The following is a 26,517-nucleotide window of genomic DNA, read 5'->3' as shown; positions in this document are numbered from 1 at the left end:
ATTATATCAAGACTTCACACAGAAAAAGAATTAATGTTTTAACCACACTTAAAATAAGGAAAGCAAAAGCTGTCAGGTGCCCTAACATTAATTTGGCCCCTAACAATATACAGAGCTAATCCAGGTAATTATTTCTATTGTGCATACCTTTGATTTGAGAAGCACTGAATTTAATAAACCTACTGAAGCCACCTGCCCCTTGTTAGCACTGCAAAACTTTACCTGTAACTTGCCATACCAATTAATTTAGATAAATACACAACTGTAGCACAGATCTTTTAGTTAAATGTGGAGTTCATCTTTAGCCATGTAAAACAAACCCTAATCACAACTTGGCAGTAAGTTTGCAATGCAGGTTTCAAACCCAGTACAAACACGAGTGAAACTAGAAAAGATCTGTTAGTTCTTTCACTAGCTTTAAAATCAGTTTTTACACTCTCTTAGTACTTAGAGCTGTTTCCATCATTACAAAACCAGCAATGGTACAGTAACTTTGGCAATTTTTGGCTAAAATTAAAATGGGAATTTTTTGGCTGAAATTTAAATGGGAATGAGGCTCGTAACTCATAACCTGAACCCACACCATGCAACCCACAAAACTCATCATATATAATGTACTTTTCCTTGAACTGTGAATACCAAAAAGACAATGAAGAAACTAAACAAAACTCTTTTTCTGTTCTGCATCTTCAGAAAACTCCCTCCAGACCACAGCAGTGGCTGCTTGACAGAATGGCTTCCCAGTGGGATTAGTACAGTTACCAGCAAGGAAGAATGGCAAGGTACTGTAATGAGTTCAAACAATTTCCCAAAGGCTCCTTGTCCTGTCTTGGAGGCAACCGTTTCTCCATGTGCCACGAATTTGCCAAAGGCATTACCTGAAGACCAAGACCTTTCCCTGTGTGATTATATATGATATGCCCCCTCGTCCTTTTTGGTTAAGACTTCTGACAGCTTTAGGTGTCCTGGTCTTTGCCAATCCAAGAGTATGAAACACGTGAAACCCAAATAAAAAAAAACTGGCCTTCAAAACAAAGCATTACTTTACATTTTATTCCCATTAAAATGACAAAAAAAAGCTTTGATTACATCCCAGTTGGATTTTTTCGCAGTTACTGCAAAAAGAAAACTGTTATTCAGCAGCTACTTAGCAGTAGGATCCGGCACAACATACACAGAGATCATTTTAAGTCCAGTTCTGAAATTAATCAACCCAACTGACTGGAAGTCATCCATCTAACACCCACTAAGGCTAACCACCACCACAACACAAGATGCTAAAATTGCAGGCACGCTTCCGGCACTATTTTAATACAGCCTTTACCAAGACCCATCACAGAATTCTTATGAGTGCATCCAATTAAGCTCCAGGTTAGGTAACTTGCTATTTGTAAATCCATTACAAATACTACTCATACTTAGGCAGGTAATATTAAAAGCATGTCTGCTTGTCAATATTTTTAAGCATCCTAAATGCAGTCTGTTTTCCCAAGTTGCCAATTCTCAACATCAACTTCATTTGTTCTACACAACAAAACTTGTTGAAAATAGTAAGACCCACACAATGAGATGCACGGAAACAAGGGGTGCAACACAACCAAATTCACGTTTTCTTATTGTTAAAGCTGGGTTACAGTAAAGTACAAGTCACAAAACAGCAAGCCAAAACCAGCAGACCCGACTAATCTCTTTATTTAAAACATATCCCCTAGCATTTTTAGGCTTGACACTGTGTAATATTTAGTTTCCTTCTCATTCATTCCCCAAGGGTGTTCAACATGTTTCTGCACATTGAGACACTATTATCCCTCCCCTTAAGGAATGTATTCAAGTCAGCACCTGAGCGGTTGCAACATGTTTTAACATCAGAGAGATGCCACATGCACTGCCAGCCAGGAGCTTAGTGCTCAACCAACTATATATACAGATGAACAAATCATCCTGGGTAAGGTTGAGACAGCTTGTTCCAAACCAGAACAGTTATTTAGCAGGCATCAATCTAGCCTGCTCTGTGCTATACCACACTCAGAAAAACATCCTCTTCGTAATTCTGAAAGCATACTGACTTACGATAGCAACATTTCAAAAGAAAAGCACTGTGACCCTGGAAAATTGGTCTCTCTCACTTTATCTAGCATTTATGGACCTGCTACATTGCTGCTTCCTCTGGGAACACACTGCAGCTTCTACTCCTCTTGCTCCCACATGAAATGCTCGGTGTACCTACACTTCTTCCATGCTGCATTCACTGTTAGCCTCTGTTCTCTTTTGTCTGGGAATAGCAGCCATCTCCTCACTCACTCTCTACACTGTATGCAGCTTCAAACTACAGGCATCATTAAGGCCTTGCACAAAGTTTACCAGTAACAAAGGTTCCTCTGTATCAGATCCCTGTATCTCTTTAACAGAAATTCTTTAATACAGTAAAAACATTTTCTCGTGCCCTTTTAACTCTATCACCACCTTCCCTCTTCGGAGCATTTCTAATACTTGTTTGTTAGGTGGTGCCAAAATTTATAGAAACTGTCTGCATGTGGCCTTGGCAAGCCTTAGAACAACACTATATAAAATAGCCTCACTTCTTTTCTTTTATTACAGTCCTGCTTGTTTGTCAGACTGCTGCCTGACCTGAACACATTTCATCCCTTTTTTCTCCTAACCAGTCTTTCACATTTTCTATGGTTGCTGACATTCACCTAGAAGTCCAGACACAACTGGACATGTCTAAGTGTACAGAAGGCAGATCAAGGGCCCATTACCTTTAGTCACTAGTCCTTCCCACAGCATGACTGTGTCCCATTGTGACCACACTCTCCCAGGGAATACATGAGTCTGGTTCCAGGGACAGCACTGACCCAGGACTGCTGCACCAGAGCTGCACCCTGGCTGGGGGGCAGAGGGGGAGCTCAGCCAAGCAGACACAAAACCCCCTCAGGGCTGGACCCTACTAGAACAGACCAAACACCTGAGAGTAGAACTTAGAAACATGACTTTATCTGGGAACTGAGCTTGCAGGGCTTCTGAACAGATGCTATTTTTCACCATACAGGCACCAGTGAAGCTGTTCATTAAATGCTACTATCTAGTTGTATAAGATCATAACATTTTTGCTGGAATTCCTTTTGTAAATGCTAAAATCAAAATTAACTCTCTACTACAAAAGCTGTGAGAATACAAAAATAAAGGAGTAGGAAGGAGTACACACATTTTTACAAAAAACATGTATGTGTGATATTCATCTTTTCCTATCAATACTTCATCTTTTTTCTCTTGAAAATAAGATGAGTTAGTCTGTGACCATGTCTGTTTTCTGAATATCAATGGCCATTGTCCTTAATGAAGCATCTACACATATTAAAACTCACTTTTTAATGTTATAATTTTATTTGGCCTTTCTGTGCAACGATAAGCATTCCCACAGAACAGAATAGGTTTAGACTCAACATTAGGAAGAAAATCCTTACTGTGAGGGTGATGAGGCACTGGAACACATTGCCCAGAGTTGTGGATGCCCCATCTCTGGCAGTGCTCAAGGCCAGGTTGGCTGGGGCTTTGAGCAACCTGGTCTAGTGGGAGGTGTTCTTGCCCATGGCAGGGGGTTGGAACGAGACGGTCTTTAAGGTTCCTTCCAACCCAAACCATTCTGTGATTCTATGATTAAACCAAACTCCAGGGCAGTTCTTGAGGTCAGTGTGAAGTCCTGCTCCCAGGGATTTAACCACATACAGGATATAAATGGAAATTCTCTATACTCTTCAAAAGTTCAGCCAAATGATCTTCAATCTTACCCTGTAACATAAACCACTGGAAACTGAGAAAATACACAGAATCTTCTCACACAGACAAAAAATACTTTTTTCTAAATTTGGTGGTGGGAAAAAAAATCAAATGGTATGGTATATGTATCCAAGTATCTTAAATAAAGCAATTTTCTCCTCTCATTTCCATTATTCATAAAATTGCTTTCCTTGATTTAAAGAGCACTACAAAATCACTGGCAAGTCATTCATACTCTTAATGGAAGTAAGAGAGAAAGTAACTGAAGGCCCGTATGAGAAGCTCTGACAACCAAACCCTCATTGTTCAAGAGGACAGAAAACAAATATCCTGCATTTGCTCAGGAGAGAGGGTGAATGACTCCAGTGTATGTGCTCCAGCACCTGTATACTGCCCACATCCTGCTTGTCACTGGAAGTGGAGCACTGTCAGCACAGCTGTGGGTGCAGGAAGGACAGGGAGAGAGGGAAGAACCTGGGTCACCCATTGGGCCACCAGTGTCCACCAAGATGCTGCAGTGGATATGTCAGTCATGACAGGGAAATCCCAGCCTTATGGCACATCTCCCATGCTTCTTGGGGGAGCAGGGAGACGTGGCATACCCATGCACTGTTCCTGCAGTTCTGCATCACAAATCTCAGCTCGCTTGCACTAAAAGGTGCTAAGATCCTCTGTCAAGACAGAAAAACAAAAGAAACAATTCTAACCTGCCATTAAGAGAAGGCAGCCTGCCAGTTCTGCTGAAGGGAGAGGCTCCCTGCCTGCTGGCAGCTGAGTCACAGCCCAGCTCCTTGCCCAACCCTTCACAGCTTCAGCAATTTCCTGAAGTCTTGAAGCTGGTATGTACCTCCAATTTAAAAAATCTCTTATGCTTACAGAGGAGGTAATTATGACCTGCCACTCCTATCCCATCACCTGGAACTGGACAGTGACATCTCCCTGTCTCCTAGATCACTGACTGCAGGGATCATGTTGGACTCATGGCTTGTGCTCTTGGTGCTGCATCCAGAGAAGACCTCTCAGCCTTGGTGCCAGGGCTGTGGGCAAGGGCTATCCTCTGGGAGCTGCTGGTGCTCTGGCCCACAGCTGAGCTATGGTCCCTGCAGTGGTGCAGCCAACCTGCAGGCAACACAGATGGCAGGGGAGCCCCAGCACACCTCCAGGGAGGTCCCAGTGTGACGGCTGGGGCTGCCCTGCTCCCCTGACTGGGGCAGTGGAATGGGTCTGGGCTGCCAGGCCCTGCCCTGATGGGCTTCTTTAGGGAGCTCCTGCTGCTGCGCCCTGGCATGGCTAAGCACGTGCTCTCCATCCAACACCTAGCTTACTGTGGCTCAGCACAACTGCAATTCTAGATGCAAGTCTGGGTATCTGAGCCTTCTGGGTTGAATTAAATCCCTTCCACAACTGGAAGTCATGTCCCACCTGAAGAGCCCCATCCCCCATTTGCAGAGGTGCAAATCCTCTGCAAATTGCAGGGAGGCTGGCTCCTCCCAGCCCAGGGTGCTTCTTACAGAGAAGTATCTCCAGTGGGTACAGCACACCTGGTGCAGGGGGCTGCCACACTGCAACATGACTGACAGATGTGCCCCCATGGGGGTACTCCACAGTGGCAGCACCACAGTCCCACCCAAGCAGGCACATCTGGTGGAGCACACCAGCTGGAAGCACCCGCAGGATGCTCAGACCAGCTCCTGACACCACCTGTGATCTACAAATTGGGAGCTACTAAAACAGACAAACAGAGCAAATGGAGAATCACCGCCAGAACTTTTCAGATTTTTCAGTGTTTAACCTACTTACTGCTCAGAAGACAAACCAAGCTTTAAAAAGAGGTCTCTGGAGTAAAACAATATAGTTAAAAATAACAGATGACTGTTAGGGAAGATCATTCCTCTCTCGTGAGCAATAGCTGGAAATTATTATCTCTGTTTTAATGGTACAAAACAAAAAAGGAAAGACACAGAGAAACTCACTGAAATCAGTGGAAGAATCTCTCTCTCATTCCATTTGAATTTGAATTCAAGAACTGTAACTTCTCACAGCAAAAACATTAGATAAGGTTGGTAAACATTCCTGGGAAGGACACAATCCTTAGGTGAAGTTATGTTTACAGAAAGGAATTAAACTCAATGGAAAGTGACACAGAAGCACACAAAATGGGACCTCTGCTCCCCAACCACTGAATCACTTGCTTTGTGCAATACACTCAAGTCAAAGCTGCCTGTTCTTCCCTGCTGAAACACTGTGAATGAAACTCAGAGTAACGCCAGAAACACTGTTCCAACAAAGAAATTCAGTCATATCCCAAGGTACTAACATATGCACAGCGGGGGGACAGGATTCAAGTGTCGAACTATTTACTAGATCTGTACCATAATTACCAGTTGCTTGAGCAGTAAATGCTACATTGCTCTATGCAAGAGATACAAGGATCGGAAGAAGCTCTGGGAAATATTTTCCATTATTCCATCTCATCAAGTCCCTTTCCTTTTCTCTCTCCAATCCCTCTGTATCTTTCTTATTGTTTATTTTTTCAAATACTTGCCTGCATTATGTTCATTCCTTTGGCTGCTCTGTCCCAAGTAAAACAGCCTTGTCTTCTGCCAGCTATTTCCTTTTGTCTTGCCAATGTTACTAAAAGAGACTTTCTTGCTGGCATGCACCTCCCCCCTGACCAGCTACCCAGAACAGAAGCATAGTCAGAAAACAACTTCATTGACTGAAATGCAGCTTCGTTTCACCATGAAATTATGCACTGCTACAGCCAGCTTCTCTGGGACTTTGAGAACTGTGTGTGATGCTTACAGCCTTTATACACAGCCTGTGAGGAAAAGGCTGCATCTGTCTCCCATTTTACTTTAGTGTCCTAATCCCCATAAGGATCGCATGTACATTGTGTGTCTACCTAGACTTTCTTCTGTGGTGGGCCTTCTTCTTGGGTCCCACAAGAGGAAATCCAAGAACAAAATAATCTGCTCCAGGCTCTTTTCACTGATGTGCATGAAAAAACACTTTTGTCTTTACTGGGGACACTCCTTCAAATTATGCCAATGAAATCATGTACCCTTAAACTTCCTTATGATATGCTTCAGGGCGTAGAGTACAAACTACACGTGCCATGATAAGCCCAGAAAGCCTCGTGCAGTGAAGTTCAAGTCAGTACACACTGATTATCCCAGCAGGCAGGACACTCTCCCACGTGGTCCTCTAAGACACAAACCTTCTTAGTCAATTCAGGAACCAAAAAAATACACAATAAAGAAGATGTGCCACCAACCAAGAGAAAACTCATCAGTGATTAAATCTCTGACAAGCTTGATGCCAAAGTCAGCTTTGTCAAGAGACACCTGTTTTCATTTAGAATCCACAATTAGAAATCCTCTCCTGTCAACAGACTTCTTCAGCTGTACTTCAAGGTACTATCCTGAACCCTTTAGTCTCTAGTCATAGGCACCAGTAACTCTACAATGCTTAATTTTGTTAGAGTACGGTTACAAAAGCACAAATCCCTTCTCAGACTGAGAGCATTCAAACCAGCTGGTCACATTTTTGATGAGAATATCCTTTTACAGGAAATATACACACAAACACTGAAGAAGCTCTACACTCCAGGGCCATCCAAGGGTAATGTCACAGAAGAAAGAAGACATGGATCTCAGACATATCCCAGGTCATACAGTAGTTGATGGCTTTCACCAGCAGCACTGTTTTGGACTTTGGTGATCAGTTCTGCCTCTACCCTGTCTACAGTTAAACATCAGTTTGACAAAACAGGACTGTGGAGAAGACTGAATTCTGAATTATGCAAACATACTTCCTAGCAGTTTGAACATGCCCCATGAAAGATGTACAGGATTCCTGGAAATACTTCTCTGAGGAAGGAGGGAAATGCAAAGGTTAACAAGACATCCTTTGGCTGCAAAGAGCAAGAAATCACCAAGGAAGAGTCAGTGTCATCTCTACAGCTGCAGCTCAATCACAACATAAACCATAGAGCCCTCTCTCTTTGTACATTAAAATTATGTAATTAACATTTTCCAAGGGAGCAAACAGAGTACTTGCCTGTATTTATGAATGATGGCATTAAATAACCTTCCATCGCGCCAGCAGGTGGTGAAGTTTTCACAACGTATTCCAGCATAACCCTCTGTTGTTTGCTGCGACCACAGGAGCAGTCTCTCTTTAGCAGACATGTCCTCTGACTCCCCAGTAACATGGATATCAGATATCTGAAACACAGTTAATGTAAAAATTACAGTTACATCTAATCCATAAGAATGTTTAAAAAATCGCAGAAAATCACTCTGCATTGATGGAGAATTTACTGTCTGGTGTCTGCATGCATGAATGTGAAGATTATTCAGGTACTGTATTAATATTCTTTCATGCCTTATCCTTATGCACTCTTAGTATCTTCAATATGAAATACAAAATTCAGTTTTCTTCAAAATTCAGTTAGACAGTTCTCAGTCTCTTAATTTCTGGGGACAATGTAATACTATTACATAAAGCAAAATACTTAACTGTTTATTTTGTTATGCTAATATAATCTTTTTTACATACAACACCCATTCTATATAAATACTGTATATAAAATCCAGTATTATACAATAACCACATTTATATTGTGCATAATTAATTTAGCTGTGAAATCCCTTGCTTAAAACAGGTTAATTTTTAGTACATGTTCTGCAATTCAGTAACAAAACAGTCATTCTGAGTGAAACTGATAACAATAGTTTTAAAACAAAATTTTCTGAGAAGTACTTCAGGAATGACTAAAAGACTGAAGGATTATAAATAGAAATTTTGTCTGATCAAGAAGGATCAGTTTTTTATTGTCTAAGAATTATCAACCCCATATCAGGGAAAGCAGGAAAGTACTGGGAATTTTACATTCAACTACTAATTTATAGTACATTAGATTATCCCCTAATAAAGTTCAGTCACTTTCATGAGAAAATTATCACAGTATAAATATGAAGCAGACATTTCCCTAATTTGCACATATATTGTTGGTTGCTCATGTTACAGAAGTTGTAATCGATGTAAATGCAAACTCTAAAAAGGAAGAAAAAGAAGATGTGCCTTGACAAAGGAAGTGCTACAGCATGTTGGCATTTTTCCTAGTGACTGTCTTTTACCACTTATCTAAACAAGAGACAATATAAGGTGCTATTATGAAGTACACAAGAACCCATGAACCACAAGGCACTGTATAACAACCCGAATATGTAGCTCAGCCATTATGAGAAGCCGGCAGAGCTTCTTGGGCAGAGGCAAGAGAGCTTGGGGCAATGCCACGGTTTGTGGGTGGCCAACAAGCACCTCTGTGACCCCTGGAAGAGGCTGCTGCCCATGGGTGCAAAGCCAGCACTGCAGAGAGACACAGGTCTGCTCTGGCTCCAGAGCCAGCCTGAGGCCACAGCTCGGGGCAGGTTTGCCCACAGACAACTCTGGGCGCTTGAGCTGGATGCAGGAGAGCTGTAAATTGAGCTGTGCCAATTCCAGCGATTATAAACTAGGCAGCTACGTTCATGCGGTCAGATGGGATGGTCAGAACCGCTTCTGGCCTCAGAATCTCTGCACACAGATGTATCTTCTGTCTGGGCTGTCAGGGGGAATTCCAACAGGCTAGGCTGGAAATGATGGGGTTTTCTCACATTAGAGGCACACAGATCACAGTGCCAAGAAGAAAGATGTGTAGCTTGCCTACTGATGTTGCTATGTCATGGCCTAATTCAAGGTGGTAGGAAGACCTGGGGAGCAGGGAACTAAAGGAAGACAGAGATGTCAGGGCAGTGGAGCTCACTGCACTTTCTGCTTTAGCACCTCACATACTTTCAGAGAATGATGAGGATTTACACCTATACAGTAAATTATAAATAAATTGAATATAGGAAAAAATTTACACTACTTTCTATTCATTCAAGTAACCACAAAATCACAATTTGTGAATGCAGTCCTTCAGATACCTATCACAGGCCATTTTATCTGCTGGATCTAGTGAGGGAAAAACACAAACACCAATGCCAGAAAGCAAAACAGTTCCAACAGTTCAACTAGCCCCTAACTAATCTGACAGCATTTTTTGAATTCTATTGTCTCCAGCTTCAGCACATTTTTAAGAAAGATCAAACAGAAGAGAAAAAAAAAAATCTTTTTTTTTGTTCAAAACACAGTAGAGAACACATGCAGCTTTGATAATTTGTAAGTTTCTAGGTATCAAAATCCTGCAGAGAGTATTTACTGAATTAAATAGAGATGGGATGAGTTGCATGTGTGAAGACACAACAGAAAATACAAAAGACCCACTTGTAGCCACTCTGAAAATTTTCTTGTAAAAATCCAGGGAACTCAGCTGTAGTGCAAGACTTTTTTCTGTGGGTCAGCCTTATTGTTTGGTATTTCAAAGCAAGAAAGCAAACTAAATGTTTTTTCAGTAGCTTTAGTTTCTATTCATCACAGAACAACCAGATCACAATATAAATGAACTCAACCATTTACTGCTTACCCAGACAACGCTTCTGAAAGAGATGATGTCATCTCAAAGTGCCAGATGTCTAGCATTAAAAAAAAAATAACAACCAGCAAACCCAAACCTATATTTTTTTTTTGTCTGTCATTTTGAGAAAGTTCTCTGTGTGTAATCCTTAATGATCAGATTTTTTAATATACTTTAGCATGAGCAAGCTAACAATGCAATTTGCTAATGGCCCTTCCTTACTGCAAAGTTCAAACCCTTAGCCTCCTTCACGGTTAATTGAGCAGGGATGGCTATGTACACTTCAGACTGCAGAGAGTGCAAACACAGCATGTTTCAGTGCACATTAAATTCCTCTGGAAACAAGTAATTTCAAACATCAAGGTAACTTCTGAAGCCTGTGCTAGTATCTGGTGTTAGATATAAACATATTAGTCAGGGACACAAACACAAGGATAACTTTTACCCTGAACGTGACCACCAGGAAAGCTCACAGTTGAAATTTTGGATGGCTAAAACATTAATTCAGTTTATTACAGGAAGATTAACAGGTTTTTGATCCAAAACCTTCTAAGCATCCTAGTTAGCCACCTGAACAGAAAGGAAAAGGCCTTTCACTCATTGAGGTAGCCCATTTCACTACAGGCTAAGGAACATTAACATCAGCCTGAGACATGAAACAGCCTGAGTACTTCTGTTCTCTAAGTATAGTATTTCAGCTTTCAAGGCTAACATTTCAGACTTTTTCATAAACACTGAATTATAATTTTAAAAGTAGAAATACTCTAAGTGAAATTGTGAGTCCACTGGTTATGTTTTATTACACCTACAAATACGGGCTCTAGTTTGGAAGATGCCCTATTAACTTGAAACTTCTTAACACGTAAAATACTACCACAACAAAATCAAGGTGTAAGAGAAAGGGAGAGAGCCCATCATGCCTTTGATAATCTCATAAGGACAGTAGAGATACTTATCCACTAACTGTGCATTATCATCAGTATTTCTATCATTTCCCATAGGAGAAAACCAGAAAGACTATTAACCTAAGAATGCTAGAACAGAAAATAAGTTAAGGGGAAATCAAATCTACTCATAAAATTTAGTCCTTCCAAGAAAAGTTTGTGTGAGCCTTTTGTATCCCACAAGGCTATCATTTACTCACTATAAACTGCTTAAGTAGAGCACATTTGCTCCTTAAGCACGGAAAGAATGAATTACAGCATTTGCATGAGTCTGAGCAGTTGTTTGCTAGAGATCCAGTTCCCCAAATTATCTCAAAGCCTGTGAATTAAAAGTTATGCAAGAAAAAGCAACAGAGGTAATTCTCTATATAGCCCTTCTATTTCAGGATCAAAGTCTTAATTAGCACTAAGTACTCGTTCTTGCTTATAACTGAGAGAATGTGTTTACTTCTGCAACTGCACATGCTTTTTGTCAGCCTGTAAATTCCCCCTGCATCACATAGCACACAAAATCCAAACAACAAAAAGCCTCAAGCTCTTTCCTTGCACTGATTTTGGTGATGCAGTTTGGAGCCCAAAGAGCAGAGCAGACTGGAGAAGACTTTCCAAGAGATCAACACTGATGCTGGATTTCTGTGATTCATTTTCACACTGCAAACAGCAGAAGTGCAAGACTCAGAGAGATAGTAAGATGTCTTCCCTTTGACTCCATCTTATCTTAAATGTTTTGAAGCAAGTCTAAACTTGACATAATTTAGTAAACACCACAAAAGTATATAATGAGCTAGACATGCATGATTGTGGTGGTGTATCGTCCCTCTCCCAGGTGGGAGAAATTACCTGAGAAATTCTTATTAGGCCTCAACAGAAATTAAGAAACTTTTCTCTCAAAGCTATTAATGAGTAGCCAGGAGCAACGCTCCAGTAGATCCCTCCCTCAAAGCTGAGTTCTGTAATCAGGAAAACAGAGGTAATGAAGTAGCACCTATTTGAACAAAAAATCCTATTTTTTTACATGCATAAAAAGTAAAATCAAACAACATAAGAAAACGTAAGAGAATGTGCCACAGAAAAACTCAAAGCATATATTTCAGTAGAGGGGACCATATTGTTTCAGAGGGTAAAATGTCATATCTCTGTTACACTGCAAATTAGCCAGCTGTACCAAGCAGTTTTCTCTGGTGTCTGCTTCTCAATTTGAAAATCCAATGTGCTTTTGATTATCAGCCACATCTGAGGCACTGTGTAAGCTGACAGTACTTTACAGCATGGGTAAGTTGACAAGGTAAGGGAAGGCTACTGACCTCTGCAATCACAGTAAAGAAAATGGTAAAGATGAGATTGCTAACTGTGAAGTTTGTGTACCAGCTCAGACCAGTAATAGGACCTTTGCAAACTCTTATAAATACCAGCTTCACTCAGTATAAAAAAGACTGAAATATAGGACATTAAAATGCTTGCTTCTCAAAAACAATCAGAAGAAAAGTGGTTAAGAGTTTGTACAGTAATTAAAGTCTGAAATCTAGTTTTTCCTGGTTTTGTTTAGAGGTCAAACCTTGGTGTTCTTAAAATTGCTTATACTGCGAACCTTGGGTTGAGAAGAAAGCCAGACATTTTAGCAACTGAGGCATTTAGCCTCATGTGTCAGTAGTTTCATAGTCATGCAGTCTTTTATCAATATCAGTTCATGTGGGTGCTCAATAGGAATCTTCTTTTTCTCCCTTCCTCTGTGGTAACAAGAGATATAGACCCGGTTGGAGTAGTATGTGCAGCAGTATTAGAAGCTGTATTATTTCCATTATGCAGGAAAAAGCAGCCATGCTTAGCTCAACAAACAAGGCCTCACACCCTCTTACTCAGCAGTGACGTTTTGTACAAATCAAAGAACACTCCTAAGCTGTTCCTGAATTCCAGCTAAGATTAAGAGGGCAAAGATCTCTATGTGTATTAGGAGGTTATTTGTATTATTGTGTACTTCATGTTGTAAATGGGTGTGTTACCTATGTTTAAAAAACTAAGCTCAGACAAAGTATTGTTTGATTCCTGTTAGAAAAATAAATTTTATAAGCAAAAGACATTAACTTAGCTCTTTGCTGGAAAGAATGCCTTTGGCATATTCCCACTCCCTCTGCTCACTCAAGTGAAAGCTCAGATGTTCCCACTGAGCAAGGGGAATCAGTTTTGGACCAGATCCTGGTATCAGCATTTGACTCACGTGTACAGATTTCAGTTGTCCTGAAATGGGTGGGGCAAAACTGGAAATATGGATTGAACTGTTAAGCATGGTTACCAAAAATTTGCGTTCCTTCAGATATTCTGCAACTAAGATTGTATTTTGTTTTCTTTTATTGTAAAAATAAAATAATCCAACCCTCAGAGGAAGATGGAATTTCAATAATTGATGTTAATAGGTCATCTAGACAGTTTGGGAGAAAAGATCCTTTAAAAGAAGTGTAGAGTGCTATTAACATGATTAATGGCCACTTGTTCTATTTCAAGCTGCCTACATAACTCTGTCATTCTTCAGTTCCTACTGGCCATAACTGAAGAGAATGAAAAGTATTCCTTTCCTTGATACAAGACCCAAAGGAATTACAAGACCATGAAGTGATGTTAAGAAAATTTACTGCAGATACTGAATGTGAACTCTAAAATTCACCTTCTAGCAACATTTTAACATGAAAATCTCTTTCCTAAATTGGGAAGCAGATCAAACTACAGAGAGAAAAATAGCATAAGAATATACCAATACTCCTAAAGTATAGAGCTATTACATAGCCTTTGAAAAAGATCAAATGAAATGTTCTGCCCTACAAATATCTGTAATAGCATAGCACAGTAAAAGTTTTATACACAACAAAGTGAAGATATTTTTGTCATAGATAAATTACTATTCAAATACCTAGTCTAAGCTAACTTTCAAAGATAATGTACTGTATCAAAATATTTACCTTGCTCCTGTTTGGTGCAATGCTAAATAATGCCTTTTCTTTTGGCAAATGGGGAAGTACATCATCAGGATAAAACCTCTTTTGTTCAAGTAACGGATCACTTTTGCTTTCAGAAAGAAAGTAATACAACTTTTCAGATTTACTGCTGTCTGAAACATTTTCAACGACTCTGCAACAAGTTTTGTTCAACTCAGTTTCTTCATGTTGTCTGCCTAAAATGTGGACAGCAGAATCCAAAGTAGCTCCTTTTCTATAGCAAAGACCACTGGACTTCTTCAGGAATGCTAATTCTCTCCTGTTAAGATCCTGTGAGCATTTAATTTTCCATGCACAGTGTTTCTCTGAATTGCTCTTGTCTTGCTCCTTTAACCATGTGTCTGTTTCATCAGACTTGGTGAGCCTCTGATTATCACCATGAAAGCTCTCCCCACAAAGAGAATCACTTTTTGCTTTGCCCGAGAAAACTTCTGCTTTAGCAATTTCAACTGAAAGGTCTGTACTCACAGGCAGAGCATTGCCAGCCACTGTCACTCTCCCGGGGAAGAAGTCAGCCAATCCCACACCCTTGGGATGAATCTCGATGTTTTCTGAAATCTCCACTTCATACGGTCTTTTTTCTTCATTTTCTTTAACGTGCACTGAATCTGATCCTTCCTCAGTTGATTTCTTTCTCCTCTTTCTTCTGAAATATTTTCTTCCAGGGGAATGTTTATCTGGACTTAAGGGAGCTTTGGCAGGATCTAAACACTGTTCTTCCTTTTCAGCCCTCACACATCCACAGACATTCCCCATTTGGCTGTCTGTAACTCACAGCCACACAGTTTCACTCATTCCCGTATATCTATAGACACTTAAATCCTCCTCAGAAATGCAAGAACTGCCGTTTCCACCGTAATTTCTTCCAGACCTCACATCCACCCGCCTCAGTACGTAGCCATTTTGCTTATGAGAAATGCACACGCAATAAACGCTGTGGCTCGGTGCCCAGGCAGGGCCTGTGTCTGATTAGACACTGTGGCTTATTTCTGGCCACCAATCCTCTTAAATAAACATCACTGTTCCAGCGTTGGGCTGTAATGCTGATTGCCTTTCACAGAGATGACATAGCATTTATGAGCAATAGAAATTTCTCACATGCATTTTAACTTCCCGTTTCACTTCGTAACTTGAGCAAGATAAAGTAGAAAAATATGTAGCAACCTTTGAAACTATTAGCTACACTCCAAATCCAAAAGTAAGCAGCACGGTAAATACCAGGGGTTTAGTCAGCAGATTTGTTTTGCACTTCATATGTTTTTATTACCCATCCAATGATCCACAAATGGAAAGATTAAACTAAAGGATCAGAAATTGCTCTGACAGCTTGCTGGGGGTCAAGTTTTTATTTGTATGTGGAGTTTTCATAGTGGCTAATGTGACTTTTCACAGATTTGTCAGCTATAAATAACCTGCTGCTTCACTGCCATCATAAAAGCACAACAGCTTTGTCAGGGCAGTGACACTGTGTACTGGGGCTGAAACTTCGCAGTAGAGTTAAACCTTCTGGCAGATAAAAGTGGAACAAATCACAAAAGCCAATCTATCTAGAAAATCGACCTTAAGATTACTGTTTATAGAAATGGAGCTTTAGCCTCCTCCCATGCTCCTGTAAAACATTTCCATGTGGCTCTGAGCATAAGATCACAGAAGCATCCAACTAAACCTAAAACTAAGTAGAAATATATACTTTTTAGATGCAAGCAAGTCTAACCTCTAGTATACTTTGGAAAAATCTTCTTAACTTTCCTCTTTGTTTTTGTCATGGATATGTGAAATCTACTAAAACCATCACACATTGTCAAGGGCAGATGTGTATGGTTTCTCACACTGAGAAAGAACTACAGAGTGACTTGCCAGGCATTATCAGGTGTTACCATTGACTTTCCCTTGCTTATTAGAAAAGGAATTGCAATAATGAGACCCAGAGACTTTTTTCACAGAGGCCAGTTCCACTGAAGTATTCCACATTTTACTGACATGATCTAGAATGAATAATACAGCAAAGACCTAGGATGAGCCTCCAGAGAATTTCCAAGGATACAGTTGCTCACTGTTGACTACTCTCAGGGTACTGTGGTAAAATTTGACAGTAAAGCTTAGAAAATTCTATACTGTAACACCACAGAATACTGTGACAGATGGGAAGCTGTGTACAGGCACAATGCTAACCTGTTTCTTTCCAAAGGAGAGATTTGTTCTATGACTGACTACACCTTTTCAAAGCCTCCATTTATATTTGCATTTGTAGCATGCTCAACATACAGGTGCACTTGTGACATTTTCTCTCTTTCCCTCATTAAAAAGTTGTATCCTAGTCCATTTAGAAAAATTACATTAGAAAAGTGACTTTTAGCTAAGACCAGAGGACTTAATAATTTAAAGCACAATTCCACATGGGTCTGTGTTGGATTCTGACATGCCCCCCCCTTTATTAACAGAAAAACACATTAAAAAAATATCTTTCTAAATGACATTCCTGTGTCTGTACAAAGTAACAGCTTTTACATCTAAATATATACTTCTCTTTCTTCTCTCTCATCAGAAAAGACAATTCAGGACTTTACAGTGCCATGGGCCAAGGCTGATTTCATTTCACACAGATACAGTTCCTGGTTTAACAACAAGATGCCTAGTAATAATATAAGGTTAAAGAGATTGTAGTATAATAGTCTTAAAATATATATTAAAAATATTATTTTGATAAAGGAGAGATTATATAAAATATGAAAGACAAGTGTCCAACATTTGAATGGGCAACTGCAAATCTTCACACTGTCTAATTCAAGATGTATTAATGTAATCTACCACTACTACACAGCTAATGTTATTCTTCCTCCACAAATTTCACAGGGGGCAAGAATTTCCTTAAAAATAGCACAAATTTAAATTTTCAGTGCAAGTACATTTTTTAATTAATACATGTGAATATCAAAATTTCTAAACAGTATTATATTAGATTGTTTTACTGAGCTTTACTGGAGTGTGATTTGATATGTATTTCGTTTAAACTGTTTACATCTGTTTAACAGTCACCATGATACCATCTCCTGTCAAACAGAAGATGTCCCTAAAGTACACTCTGTTATGTCCAAGTTCCTGTAGATTCAGTGGCACACTGACTGTCACAAAAATGTAAAATGATATCTAATTCAAGATAGGTTAGAAGAAATATATTATTGTTATTCTACAGCTGACAATTACATTTTGTAATGCAACCTGTAATTTACAGAGTCCCTTGCACATCCTCTCTCATTCATACTTTAAATATTGATTATTTTTCTTAAGAGTAACTCAATTTTTCAAAAATTGGGTGCTGCTAAAGTAGAGTTAAAAAAAAAAAAAAAAAAGAGAGAAAAGACAGCAGAAATACAAGAATCAGTTCTAAAGCACTGGTTACAAGATCAGTGCTCCCAGCAATCTTCTCTGTATTCCAGGTCAATTTACCCAAATTCACCTGCTGTAACTGCAGCTAGTCCTAAAAGAGAGCCACAAGGATGGTGAAGGGTCTGGAGGGGAAGCCTTGGGAGGAGCAGCTGAGGTCATTTGGTCTGTTCAGCCTGAAGGAGACTGAGGGGAGACCTCACTGCAGTTACAGCTCCTTGTGAGGGGATGTAAAAGATACAAATTTATACCCACCAATGCTGCAAAGTTTTATGGGGAGATCAATAGACTTTTTCTGGCACAAAAACCCTTAAGAAGTATAACATGAATAAAGGATTAGACCAACACTTGTGTGCAATTTCACCTGTCTTAGAGGCTGCTTAATTACAAACAAGAGGTTAAGACATGGAAAACAAATTATTAACACTGAAACATGAAATAGCTCACATAGATTTGTATGGGTTTGCATTTAACCAGAGATTTCTGTAATTTGTCAAGCATGTCTGTGACTGGGATTAATTTCTTAACATAGGACAGGTGCATAAGTTTAAAATGGCAATGTTGTTTAATATCTGTGTATTTGTTAGTCTGCAAAATTATAATATCATTCACCCTATTTACACTGCTAATTTATGCTTTATCATTCATCTCATATAGCTAGTAATCATTGTACAGGAGAAGCTATTCTACTTTGCTAACCAAACCATGCCAGGGATCTTTTTTCAAAACCCTACTAGTAATGCATTTCAGATACTCCTGGATCTAAGCTCCCTTTCCCTTACTTTTTTGTGTGTTTATACAACACAGCAGAAGTAATGGAGCATTTAGAACAAATGGGACGTGTCATTTCACAGTACTAAAACAGCATACCAGATAACCAGCAAGCATTTTGTTGCACAAGCCCTAAGGTCACATGCAGAATAACAGAGAGATAAACATAAGCCAAAGAGAAAGTGAAAATTAAAGTAGCACAAGATAGAAAACAAGGATAAAAACAAAGGCTTGCCAGCACAAACAAAAGGTTTGGAGCTGTTTGAGCTGTAATCACTCCTCAAAATCTCAAAGAGAAGTTCAACTACCAAGTCACAACCACCAATAGAAGAGGTTTTATATCCCAAGAGATGGTTACAAAAAGAGGAATTTGCCCCTTACTGGTGGTTTAATGGCATTAATGACAGAGACTTCATGCTTTTCTCCCCCTTGATATGATTCAGATGAGTTCCAGAAATTTCAAGAATTCTACACTCGTTTTCTTACCTAAGACTTAGGAATTTCACTATTTTTTTTTTATGAATCATTGAAGAATTCCAGAAGAAACAACTAGGAGTTCAGCTGAGAAATAAAATATCACAAGAGTATATCCTAACATGCTGAAGGACAGGTAATGCAGCTGCACTGTGTTAATGACAGACAATGCAGCTACCACATGGAATATATTTCATCCTGCAATCACATACAGTCACAGATGGGAAAACTGGCCACAGAGTTCCATTTTTAAATCTTTAAGATCAGACCTTGAAACGTTCTGGTTATTTCAAAGCAGAGTAAATTTCAATCCTTGGACTGCAAGGCACACAGCTCAGGCAGCACCAGGAATGGCTGCCAGGAGAACAGTGACTGAAGGCCAGACCCAGCTCTCCTGATCTCTCATGGCCACCTCAGGAAAGCAGGCAGCACATCTACTGAATGGTGACCCTCCCATGGGACATCCCTCTGTCATCTGCACATCATTTACTGAAATGGTAAATTTCAGTAGGAGGCTGAGCTGCCTCCTCCTCTGGCTGCCCTGTATGAAGGCCACAGCCTTATAAATCCACCTGTCTCACCTTTCCATCAGCACTGGCAAAAGTTTAACTGCTGATGCTGGATCAAATGAACAGTCTATAGGCTGCCTGGGGGAAGAGTAATTCCAAGTGATTTCCTCTTAAAGGTTTATGAGGAGTCGGCAGCAAAAAATAAAAGAGCATTTGCTGGCTGGAAAGAGAAATGTAAAGAGGTTATAGGTGCCTGAGAGAAAGTGCCCATCTGGCTGGAGAGGGCTGGATGGTACTGTAAGATCTGGACAAAATCATCACTGACCAGAACCTTGGAAAGCACTATCCTGCAGAGGTCTGACAGCAAAGAGCAGAGGAGAGTGGAAGGAAAAGTGTTTAATGTCAGTTCCTGAGCTGAAAAATTAAAAACTGAAATAGAAGTAGTCTATTGAGTCATTACTTAGAACTTTCTGAAACGTTTAAGGTCCGAGTTCATAAAGGCCTACTTTTAGCTAGATGGAAGTTTAAAGTTTTTCTTTACTTCAACATACTTTTTTCAACCAACTGCAAGTGATTTTAAACATTTAACATTTTTTAAAGAATGCCTGCAATAGTTTGAAAAGAAATTATCACCAGTTTTCACAGAATTTAAATCTTACTAAAATTGTGATGACTTTATGAAGACAAATGCTGCTTTCATTTATAGTTGCTCATCTCCAACGTTGTCAGTGAAAATGTACTGGATGTTGAAGAAGAAGTCCATTAAAGTATTAATTTGGATATTTATACATACAGCCTATGATTATACAAAATACTATAATCTGATTTAGCATGTTCTGCAGGTGCCAGAAAAATAACTTGTAACAGCTATTACATTATGAAACTGAATTTAAACTAAGCCACCTACTATTAAAGGCATGTGAAATACGTACATTGAAAGCTTGCATAAATCCTAGTAACATACACACACTGGAGTTTCTCAATACCCACAGAGGAAATTATTTTCTTACATACTCAATTTAATAATCCACCAGATTTCCCGTTCCAGCTTTTCAGTATCTCTTATGTAATTACTTGGGACACAGAAGAATGGATACTTGTGCAGCTGCAGAAGTCAGTGCTGTAACTTAGAATAACATTTATATTTATCTAGTTATGCATACCAATTCACAAAGACATAACCATCTCTAGATGTAATTCAGATGCAAGAGAAACATAATCCTCAAATGTGTATTATCTTTTATTTTTTTCATCATGTCTTTCCCCTAAATCATTCCAATAATCAGAGGGATTTTCTATTTTGAGTAAATAATACCCTCCAGATAAGGACCATGACTCAGAAAAACAATAAGCCACAATTAACACAAAAAAAAACTTCTGGCATCTTGACTACTTCCCAGATTGCAGTGTTACTAGAATACACATAATTGATGTGTAGCAGAGCCAGTAACATCACACAGCAAACAGCTTCTTATGCTCACTTAGAAATTAATTACTTCTTCAAATGCTGGGAAAATTAAGGGATAATTCAGGTTAAAAGACCCCCACTTAGGTGTCTAGATACTCATGTTTACACACTGGTTAGGTTTCAAAGAGTTCACTTTAGGCAGTGGGGGCAGGATTCAGTTTCCTCAACATGGGCTTCTGGAGCTCTTTGAGATACCCTGCAACACCTTAACTGGCCTCCAGCTGCAGGTCCAGAAGATCATGAGACTCTCACATGTCTGGTGTCTCATCAGAGAACTCCACACATATGTCCTACATACTCTAGGACATTTCAGATATCACTCAAATGCCACCTGTCTTTAGGAGATTGAAGCAAAAGCCCTATACTAGTTGTATAATTCAATCAACAGTAACCTTTCACATCCTGAAGCAGAGGGATAAGAAAGTCAATTGACCACCTAGAATACTTGAGACACTTTAAGATACCTGAGATATCCATATGGAGATAACATTTACACCACAAGACTAAGAAAACCTGCTTCCCACTGCATGTGAAGTGTCATCTCAGAACACACACAGCAACTATGCCCAATGAGTAACTCCACAGGGGCTCTAGGCATCTCCTTGGAGCAATCCGAATTACTCCATCAGCTTCACCCTCTGTATTGCCTAGCCCTCCAGGCCCCAAATCTACTGCTAAACGTGTTTACCAGCATTTAAGAAGCAGTTTATCCTGGCTGATCTGTCTCTTCCCAGATGAGAGTGCATTTCCCGTAAGACCCATGTCATGCTTCTCATGCTCACACGTGTGTCTCACAAATCTCCAACAACACAGATGTTTATGTCTAGCTGAGTGGAGTGAATATCTAGTAGTTAGTTAGTTGACTCACTGTCTAGGCTGTGCTAACCATAATAGACTAAACCGCAATCCTTCCGATTATCAGATTAAAGGGACAATTTAAACAATTGCATAGGAACATAGCTCCCCATAAGCACATGGATTTAGATGTCTTAACTTCAAGCTGAATCTAATCACAACTTTCCCATTAACTATTGAACTACTGCATATTGAACACACTTATTATCACAAAGCTTTATCGCTTGGTGAACACTCCACTGGTACATTTTTCTGTTCAGATTTTTCCCTCATTTTTAATCTAAATGAAGAAAAAAACCAACCTGGGGTTGTAGCATATACTGTCTAACCCAAGACATGTACATCCTTCTGAACTTCACATTCTGAACCCGAAGTGGTCATATGTGGGTGACAAAGACACCAAATTGCCATATTCTTCAAATGAAGTGGCACAGCAGGGAATGTCATGCAAGCACAGACTAGTGCATGGTGTATGTCTTACACCATTTTACAAATCCCTTCTGCATTAAGTGTAGGCAAATTGCAGCCATAAGTAGTGAAAAAAAAAAAATTTTTTTAAACATCCTGGTCTTCAGTTACTACATAATTTACTAAAGAGGCTAAATATTTTTTTTATTTACTAAATACTAAATATTAATATTTGGTCAAACACCAGTAGCCATCCTTAAAATTACTTCTTTCACACATTTTTTAAGATATTATTTTGAAAAAGAAGGCCATCAAGATGGCAAATCCCATACTGGGGGGACACCAAACACGGCCCACACCAAACAGCCAGTAGGGAGAAGCTGTACCATGCTGCACTCAGTGTTGGTGCAGCCTCACCCTGAGAACTGTGTGCAGTTCTGGTCCCCACAGTTTAAGAAGGGTATGAAGGTCCTTAAATCTGTCCAGGAAAGGACAACAAAGCTGGTGGCAGGGATGTCTTAAAAGGAGCACCTGAGGACTTTGAGTCTGTCTAGTATGGAGAAAGGGAGGCTGAAGGGTCACCTCACTGCTCCACAGGGAACTAGAGGGAGCATTGAGCTCTTTAAAAGAGAACCTATCTATAGAATGGAAGAAAAGACAATGCGGGGATCTATCGACCTGTCAGCCTCTCCTCTGTGCCTGGGAAGATCATGGAACAGATCCCAGGGAAGATGTTAGGATGCCCCAGTCCTGGGAATGTTAGGATGCCCCATTCCTGGGAGTGTTCAAGGCCAGGGTGGATGGGGTTTCTAAGCAACCTGGTCTAATTGAAGGTGTCCCTCCCCCAAGCAGGGGGGCTGCAATGAGGTAATTCTCAAGGTCCCCTTCCATCAAAACCATTCTGATTCTCTTCTCCCAGGTATCACTGGACACATAGGAATACTTCAAAACTGTGCTGGGGTGGTATAGATTTGACATCAGGAAGCATTTATCTTTCTTGAGGGTGGTCAGACATTGGAACAGGCTCCCTATACAGGTGGTCAATGCACCAAGCCTGTCAGTGTTTGACAGTGATGTGTTTGGAGAATGCCTTAAGGAACATGCTTGAACTTTCAGTCAGCCCTGAATTGGTCAGGCAGTCTCACTAGATGAGTGTTGTACATCCCTTCCAACTGAAATATTCTACCCTGACAGATCTACAAGATCTGAATTGTACTTGCAGACATTTGGTTGGTAGTTACTTGGGTTAGGACACAGTGAAGTGTGTTTTGGATACAATTTAAATGCTTCCACATATTTCATATGGAGCTGACTACCCTACAGGGGAAAATCCTTGCCACACCAGTATAAATTGGTTTTCCTTTCCATTCCTTACAACTGGTAGCACTGACATTCATCACATTTTACAAGCACATAAAATTGTGCCAGATATCCTGTGCTTCATCTAATGAGAAAAACTAACAATTTCATTCTGCAAAATCCTAATAATCAGGTTCAGAAACAAATACACATCAAGTAAAGGTTTAACTTCCACTAACAGCTTCCATTGTTCCAGTTGTTAATAATCTTTATTTCTTAAAATAGAGTAACTTTCAATCACAGCCTAATTCTGTAGGTCATGCTTAAATATACTTAAACCTAGACATTTTTTCCTCAATATAACCATGTGGGAGCAAAGACTGATGTGACAAGGGAACCTGAGGGAACTCCAGGTCCTTGCCAGTGGTTTCTCCTTTATTCTGTGTGCTGGTCTGGGCTAAGATGTGCACCCTTTTTATATCCAGGTACCACTGGACCTATTCATGTCTTTGCTTCTCATTAGGATTTCTAGAAGGGCACAAAAGGTCCTAGAAGCCTTTCTGGGTTTTTTTTAAGAATTTTTTTCCAGTCATAAATCCAGTGTGGAAGACTCAGAAGTGAACCATGTTTCTTCTGTGTGATCTTGCAAATTTCTGATCATTTAAAATGTCTGCACAGCAGGGAGTTCATCACTAACAATGCTGCAGTCACTAAATGGGAATTATCTGTCATCTGAATTACATCATCTGCAGCCAGGGCCATTATGCAAGCCTCCTTTTGAGGAGCAATTTAACACCACACACTGTAAGGCTGCATTATACTGTACACAATCCCTCCAGTGTACAACAACCAGAGTGCCACCTAGTGTGACCCGTGCCACCATCACTGGGGATGGAAACAAATGCTGACATGGGAGGAACTACTGAAGAGGCTGAGAGTACAGCTTGCTAAAATACTCATAGCAGCAGATCCTGAATGAAAAAAAATATTCAAAACTTTTCAGTATATTTCAATACTCATCAAAAGAAGTCCGTAGAATAAAACAGGAATGATATGTCCAAATGCTGGCAGGAATACATCAGTTACTGTCTTCAATGATGTTCAAAACTGAATATATTTTGCTTTGACTCCACAGACAGGAAATTAGCAAATAAAATCTTGAGATTCAGTTTACATCACGAAATAAGATACATCAGCAAAACCTTCAGAAACACATTAGAGAAGAGATAAAATCTATGGAATCCCGTCTAAGTCGACATTCCCCACAACTATGCAAGAATCTCACCAAAAAAATACAGTCAAGCAAAATTAGGCTTACCTGAAAGTGCAAAATTATGGTCCATATCAACCCCAAAGTCAATTTGGGATTCCCATCTGTGATATCATCATTTCTGATGTTAACCAGTTTCACCTGCCATCACAGAAAGAAGACAGAGGCAAAACTGAAATAAATGTGCCACAAATACATATTGCATTACACAGGCATGACTGTAAAGAATGCACTACTCACTTCCTGAGCCTACTCTGCTGGGCTTTTTAATTCTCAAAAGCAGAAAGGAATTACATTCTGCCTGTAAGCAGCCTGCCAGGAACTGCCCTCTCCCACTCACACTGGGATGAGGAAATTCCTCAGCTGTCAGTAGGCTGGTAGATCTGCTCCCCATGCCAAATACCCTTTGCCTCAGCTTTTGTCAAAAGGGGAAGGCACGACAGAGCAGGGCAGGATAACATGAATACAATGACCTGTAGCTGCTGTATCAGTCCCAGGGCAGTGCTGACACTGGGAAGTTATCACTGCTGTTCTTCCACCCCACACTTTCCTATGCTTAAACAAAGATTCAGCAGCAGGAGAACTGGCCTGCTGAAACACACGTCTGGCTTGATAAAACTAGGAATTTAGTATCACATTTAAGTAAACAATGGCTTAACAAGAGTTGCTGTTATTTCACTCCCATAAACTAACACACAGTGAGTTTCGTAATTTCATTTCTTTAATTTCATTAATATATTTAATTTCTCTCTATGTATTATGCATCCATATAGCAGTTAAAGACAACTCAGCTAAAAGACATTTTATTTTATGCTTATATCAGTAAAGTTTCATGCACATGCTTTTCAACATATAGCCTGTTATCAAATGGACAAGCAAAGGCATGTCCTTCTTTTGATCTGCAGACATAACTATTTGGAGGGGAAAAAAAGCACCAACCCACACTCTGCAAGAAAGACAGGGTATTCCACAGTTTGTTGTTTGTTTATTTCTCAAGTCAGGCTTCAAAATTATCAATACATAGGCTCTCTCTGCCCTACAATCACAATAAAGCATTGTACTTGGAGGTTACACAGCCAACCTGAGACAGTTAACTCCTAAATACAATTTAGAAACACCTCTTAGAGGGCTGAAACTTGAATCAGCTGCAAGCCCCACCGACAATTTGCCAAGACCAAAGCCCTACAAACACTTTGTATACTAGAATATACAGCCATCTTCACAAAGCTGCAAGGCTAAAGAGAGCACAAAAATCCTCAGATTGCTATCAACAGCAGCACGTGCACGTTCATAAACGTGAGGATGACACAGCTCTACACCTGCATTTCAATACACACGCTCTGCCATGCATAAATAAGGCACAATGCAGCACAAGTCTTGAGGTGTGACCGTCAAGTAGCCATTCATTTACTTTGTAGCGTACTGGTTCAGTGGCTCACTTAGGTTAACAGGAAAAGTTTGCTTTGAAATCAGCAAAGGAGGATTTTGTTCTCAGTGCACACACACCATTCAGTGACCCGAAAGTAAGTTTGAAATTTCAAAATGCAAAACAACATCTGGTTTCATAACAAACCTAAGTCTCTGTTTATGGTTTGCCACCTCATATTCTCTCAAACCTTTGAAGTAGCAAAAACAATTTTTATTTTTTAATCAACCAATCAGAAAGCCGATTTTCAGTGTCAATTCATTGGGATGTGATGGATAGGGAGGAACAGTTTTTCTTCCCATGTTTTGGATTTTTTTTTTTTTTAAATTTCCATTTTGTAAAGGGAGAAATCAAGACTTCTGTAAGCATTTAAAAGATATTGAAAAGTGGAAAGAAATTCACAGTAGCAGAAATGCAACAGTGGGGATTTCAAGTGTCTG

The 26,517-nt window shown here is 39.8% G+C and overlaps 1 protein-coding gene across 15 annotated transcripts in view; it reads right to left on the bottom strand.

Moving 5' to 3' along the window:
• DST (dystonin) overlaps nucleotides 1–26,517 on the bottom strand; it is a 284,727-nt gene that overhangs the window by 152,393 nt on the left and 105,817 nt on the right. For 14 of the 15 annotated variants that reach the window (XM_033513007.1, XM_015620980.2, XM_015620978.2 and 11 more), the window contains 2 exons: nucleotides 24,700–24,792; nucleotides 7,840–8,006 (listed from right to left, as the gene is read on the bottom strand). In XM_033513007.1, the coding sequence (XP_033368898.1) occupies nucleotides 7,840–8,006; nucleotides 24,700–24,792 (260 nt within the window). Of the gene's footprint in view, nucleotides 1–7,839; nucleotides 8,007–14,681; nucleotides 14,985–24,699; nucleotides 24,793–26,517 lie in introns of those variants that run through there. The other variant, XM_015620977.2, reaches the window with a different exon arrangement.

This window comes from Parus major, chromosome 3 (genome assembly GCF_001522545.3).
Source record: "Parus major isolate Abel chromosome 3, Parus_major1.1, whole genome shotgun sequence".
NCBI classification, from domain to species: Eukaryota; Metazoa; Chordata; class Aves; order Passeriformes; family Paridae; genus Parus; species Parus major.
The sequence above is the reverse complement of the archived record's forward strand: the minus strand, read 5'-3'. Positions and strand labels throughout refer to the sequence as shown.